Source organism: Octodon degus, unplaced genomic scaffold (genome assembly GCF_000260255.1).
Source record: "Octodon degus isolate 3935 unplaced genomic scaffold, OctDeg1.0 scaffold00153, whole genome shotgun sequence".
NCBI classification, from domain to species: domain Eukaryota; kingdom Metazoa; phylum Chordata; class Mammalia; order Rodentia; family Octodontidae; genus Octodon; species Octodon degus.
In genome coordinates, this window is record NW_004524729.1 from 331,923 (window position 1) to 336,508 (window position 4,586).

At 57.7% G+C, this 4,586-nt stretch overlaps 1 protein-coding gene across 4 annotated transcripts in view; it reads right to left on the reverse strand.

Annotated features, from left to right (window-relative positions):
- Positions 1-1,201: 1,201 nt before the first annotated feature.
- Nfam1 (NFAT activating protein with ITAM motif 1) overlaps positions 1,202-4,586 on the reverse strand; it is a 30,763-nt gene continuing 27,378 nt past the window's right edge. For all 4 annotated transcript variants that reach the window (XM_023702543.1, XM_023702542.1, XM_023702544.1 and 1 more), the window contains one exon: positions 1,202-4,510. In XM_023702543.1, coding sequence (XP_023558311.1) covers positions 4,451-4,510 — 60 coding nt within the window. In that variant the 3' untranslated portion in view covers positions 1,202-4,450. The remainder of the gene's footprint in view (positions 4,511-4,586) is intronic.

Here is a 4,586-nt window from a genome sequence, read left to right on the forward strand (position 1 = left end):
AAGAGATTGTTCTTTCTCCCCTAAATGATCCCCCCACTAGTGCTGGGGAGGGCCTTTGCCCTCAGCTACATCTCCAGCCCTTTTTTATTTTCATTTTTGGAGTCACTGAGTTTCAGAGGGAGGGGCTTGAACTCGCAATGTCCTGCCTCATCCTCCCAGAGTGCTAGGATTACAGGTGTTGCACCAAGACGCCTGGTTCACCGAATGATCTTGGTGTTAAGTTGACCATAACCATAGTGCACTGCGGGGACTCGAGTGAGACGAGACAGTGAAATGTGAGCTACAGCACGGCACATGTGGTGCAGAGCAAGGAAGGGCTGGGAGCTGGTCGGCTGGGGCGGTGTGATCCATGGGTTTGATGGGGGAATGAGGAGGACTTGGGAAGAAAAGCAGCCCCTGCGTCAGCCTAGGCCGGTGGGGCGGGGCAAACCAGGCACAGGGCTGTGTGTGAGCCCAGGCCAGTAGGTCGGCAAGAATCTGGCCCACAGACCAATTATGGAAAGGGGTTGGGCAGACAAGGGGGAGACAGACAAGCCAGCTTCCTCCACGCCTCAAGGCCCACAAGTGGTAAAAATAAAACCCACTCCAGGCCCAGCCACTTGCAAAGTAAATTTCCAGGTACTGAGAGGCTTGTAAAGGCAGAACAATGCCAATTACAGCAGCATTATCCCGGATTATAAAGCTTCTAACTGGTGGCTCACACCTCCAGGCATGCTGTGCCTGGGAATTTCCAGGGGAGACTCCAGGATCCAAACCTCCAGGCTGCCAGGCAGCTGGTGTGGACCAACAGGCACAGCGCCTCCGCGGCCTCCACTGAGCTGCCTCTATTTCCCAAGGAGTTAACCACCAGGAGGACACTTAGAAGGAAATTTGTCCTTCGAGGGCTTCCCGACTGCTAGGAGCCCCAGGTCCCCAAGGGCTCCTTTTGCCCTGTGCCTGGTGCTTTGGCAGTTTCCAGACCTTTCTTGTCCTTTCCCCTGGAGGAAGTTTTGGAGACACGTTTGTGCCGTGATCCAGGAGGACTTAGCAGGACCTTCCCTGCAGCACCTGAGGAAGCAGTGGTAGGGGCTGATTGAATTAGGGTCCATCCGTCCTTGTGTCCTTGGACAGGTCCACGCCACATGGGGCTGTGTGAATAAAACCAGGGGACAGGAACCCACGGGGTGACTCTGCTGAAGTGCTTCAGAATCCACAGGAAGTGCACACACGCACCCTTTATTTTGTACGTTCACACGTACTACACAGATGCAATGAAAATGAGGGGAGGGAAACATGTCTAGGTGACCCAGCGGTTACCTGTGGGGAGGGGGCTGGGATGGAGGCCCAGAGGTGGCAGGTGCATCCCAGGGACCTTCACCTTGCTGTAGCTTAAATGTCCTGTGGCCACAGCATGTGCCTTTGTCACCTGCTTAGCTATGCATGCGATACCCATGTGCATGCAGAGAGCGTGGCTTGACCCATGCTCAGCCGAGGCGCCACACTGGCTGTGGCCATAGCTCCAGGGAAGAGTGAGGAGTGAGGGTATCTCAAAGCCTTGTGCAGATGTCCCCAGGCTGGAATCTGGATTCAGGGCTGGCCATGGCCCTAAGGTGGGCAAAGGACATTCCGTGGGGCTTGGAAGGGACAGAGAGAAGCCACTTAGCTGGCTGCACTGAAGCAGTACCCACCTCTCATGGAGGAGCTGTCTGCCAAGAAAACTATTGAACTACATAAAAATCCATCCCTGGAATCCCAGAGGTGTCCTTAGAGTGGAGTATGGCCTTTAAATTAGATGGGGGGTGGGAAGGCAGGTTTTTCTTATAACTTGATTTCAGGTTCTTTGAGGGCTGATGGCCAAAGAGCAGTGACTGCCCCTGGCTGAGACCACCCTCGGAGGTCCTGCCACGTTGGTTAGAAAGGGAACCCCAGCGCCACCAAGGATCGGGACTCAGCTGCACAGAGTCCTCTGGAAATTTTCCTGAGGTGGGGGACACTGCTCCCTGCTTGCCTTCAAGGTTCAGGCTATGAAGGGAAGGGAGGGTTGGAGGTTGAGATGAGCTGGAGGAGGCCAGCAATTTCTAGCATTTGCCACCCCTGGGAGGGGACTAAGTGGGGAGCTTGAGGGTGGCAGGAGTCACAGGAATGTTTCAGATGCCCTGAGGCTCTGGGAGGTTGGTGGGGGACAAACCTTTGGTGGAACACAACCTCAGGAGGGACAGCAGGTGAGACCAGGAGACCCAGGGGGAAACCCCACTAGGCAGAAACTAGAGAAGCCAGAGACACCAGTTGCCCTTGCATGTGGGGCTCTGTGACAAGGTCCTGGAGGGGCTTCCTCTGCGTCCTAAGTCTAGGTTCCTCCTCAGGATGGTCACATCCATCCTTCTTGGCAGGTCTAAAGTGCCACCAGCCTCCTCAAGAATGCTCCCAGCTCCTTAGCATCTCTTAGGGGCATTCTGGGTCCAGCACCCCTCATCTCCACCCTGTCTCTGTTCCCCAGAGCAGGCCCGGGCCCTCCCGTCCTCAGGTTCCCTGGCCCCTCATTGAGCAGAGTGCCTCCCCACTGCCCCTGCAGCCCCCTTCTCTGAAGAATGGCTCTCTGGGGAACTCCCACCTGATGCAGCCTGCCTGAGCTAGAGAGTCCCTCATCTGTCCCCTGGAGCAGTCCTGACTGTCACACGAGCTGCCACAGGCGGCAGTGACTTTCTCAGGTCCACATTGTGGCTGGAAGCAGAGCTGGGATCTTAGGAAAAGCCCAGTGGCCACCCTACTCCAGGGAGCTCAGTTCGTAGCCCTCTCTGTCCCCTCTTCCTCCCTCGCTGCCTCCTGCACCCTCTCAGCCCTGCAAGCTTTTGATGCTGGGCGCTGGGGACCCCGTGCTCTGTCTTCTTTGTCACCCTCCAGGACCTCAGCAGTTGTGTGCTCCCAGTCTTGCCCTGGAGCAGGCTCAGCCCCCTAGCTGGCACTGTCTATGTCCACCTGAGGGTGATCAGTCAGTCCCTGAGGGCCTCAGTGACCCAGGGAGAAGCTGGGAGGCCATGTCTGTCCTGGAAGGCCTGGTGCCTCCCTCGCAGACTGTTCCAGGGACTTCCGGAGGCTGGCCTGTGCCCAACCCCAAGCCAGCCTTCCTTTCTAGCCCTGCAGAGGTGCCGCCCACGCTGGGCCTGTTGGTGCACACCAATAAGCCCAGCACTCAGAAGGCTGAGGCAGGAGCATTACCGTGAGTTTACGCACACAGTGGTGAGACCGTGTCTCAAAAATCTGAAAACAAACAAACAAAAATGACACTGCCTGAGGGCTGTGGTCCAATGCTGCTTGAGGGCTTGGGCAGGGCTCAGATTCCCCTTTCCCTGAGCTCATTTGGAGTTTGATAGGAGGGTACCCCAGGAACCTCTGGAGTGGCCAGGGAGGCAGGGAGAGAGCACCAAGCTGGCTGACTCCCAGATGAACAGTGAGAAAACCAAGGCAGGGCGGAGCGGAAAGGGGAAGAAGGAGCCAGACAGCCTGGGGGACAGGCCGCTGAGCCCCGGGTGACATGCCTTGAGGTGTAAACTTGACACTTGGGAAAGCAAAAGGCTCTGGGACAGGCACTGGGGACCCCTCTGGTCATCCCCAGCCTCAGATTCCCAGCACAGAGACCCCTCTAAGGGCCTGGCCAGAGACACACCAAGCCACACCCCAGCAGTGGCACAGGAAAGAAGAGTCCTGGAGGCAGCTCAGGTGGCCACTAGGTCTGCTCTGGCCTCCACCTCAAGGTGCAGGTGAAGTCTGAGGAAGAGAGGACCAGAAGCAGCGCAGGTAGTGGAGTGCAGAACAGCCAGGCAGAGGGGGCTTTGGAGGACTGGGCCCTGACTAGGGAACACAGGGTGACAGGGGTAGCACAGTGAGTCCCCAGGACCAACCCAATGGGCCAAAAACCAGGGGCTCCTTGTTAGGGGAGGGAGAGTCTCAGGCCATCCGTCGAGCTGTGCAGCAGCAGCTGCCCTGCACCCCATGGCCCACCCCAAGCATGCCAGGACATCTTTCTTGACAGTGGACACCGACCCAGCCTGCCCCAGGATTTGGCTCCATCTCACTTACACATTGTGGGCTGCCATACCATCCCCACCATCACCAGCACAGCCCAGCCTGAGCGTGGCTCAGCATTCCCGCTCATACACCCCCACTTCCTGATTCCCTGGGGATGTGACCACCCAGCCTTTGGACCAGTCTGGCAAGTGGGGGTCCACATGGCTCAGTCACGGCCCCTATGGGACCCCTGTCAGGTCCTGGGGCTCACAGTGCCCACAGACCGGGATACAGTCTGGCGCTTGGGCTAGGATGCAGGGCAGGGGAGGGAGGCAGCCCGAAGTTGAGGGAGTGCTGCATATGAGAGGGAGGGGCGCAGTGTCCCTGGGGGCTGGCTCCTGGTTCCGATCCAGGGCTGCTCTGGGCCTCTGGTGCAGGTTAAGGCTGATGGCTCAGAGAGCTCGGCCTAGAGATTTTCATAGACCTGGTTCACCTCGCTGTCATCCTGGAGCTGCTGTCCTTTCTCCTGGGAGAGGAAAAGGAAAGAATGGGGGGAGGAGAGGGAGGAGGAAAAGAGAAGAAAGAAGGGAAGGAGGGGGAGG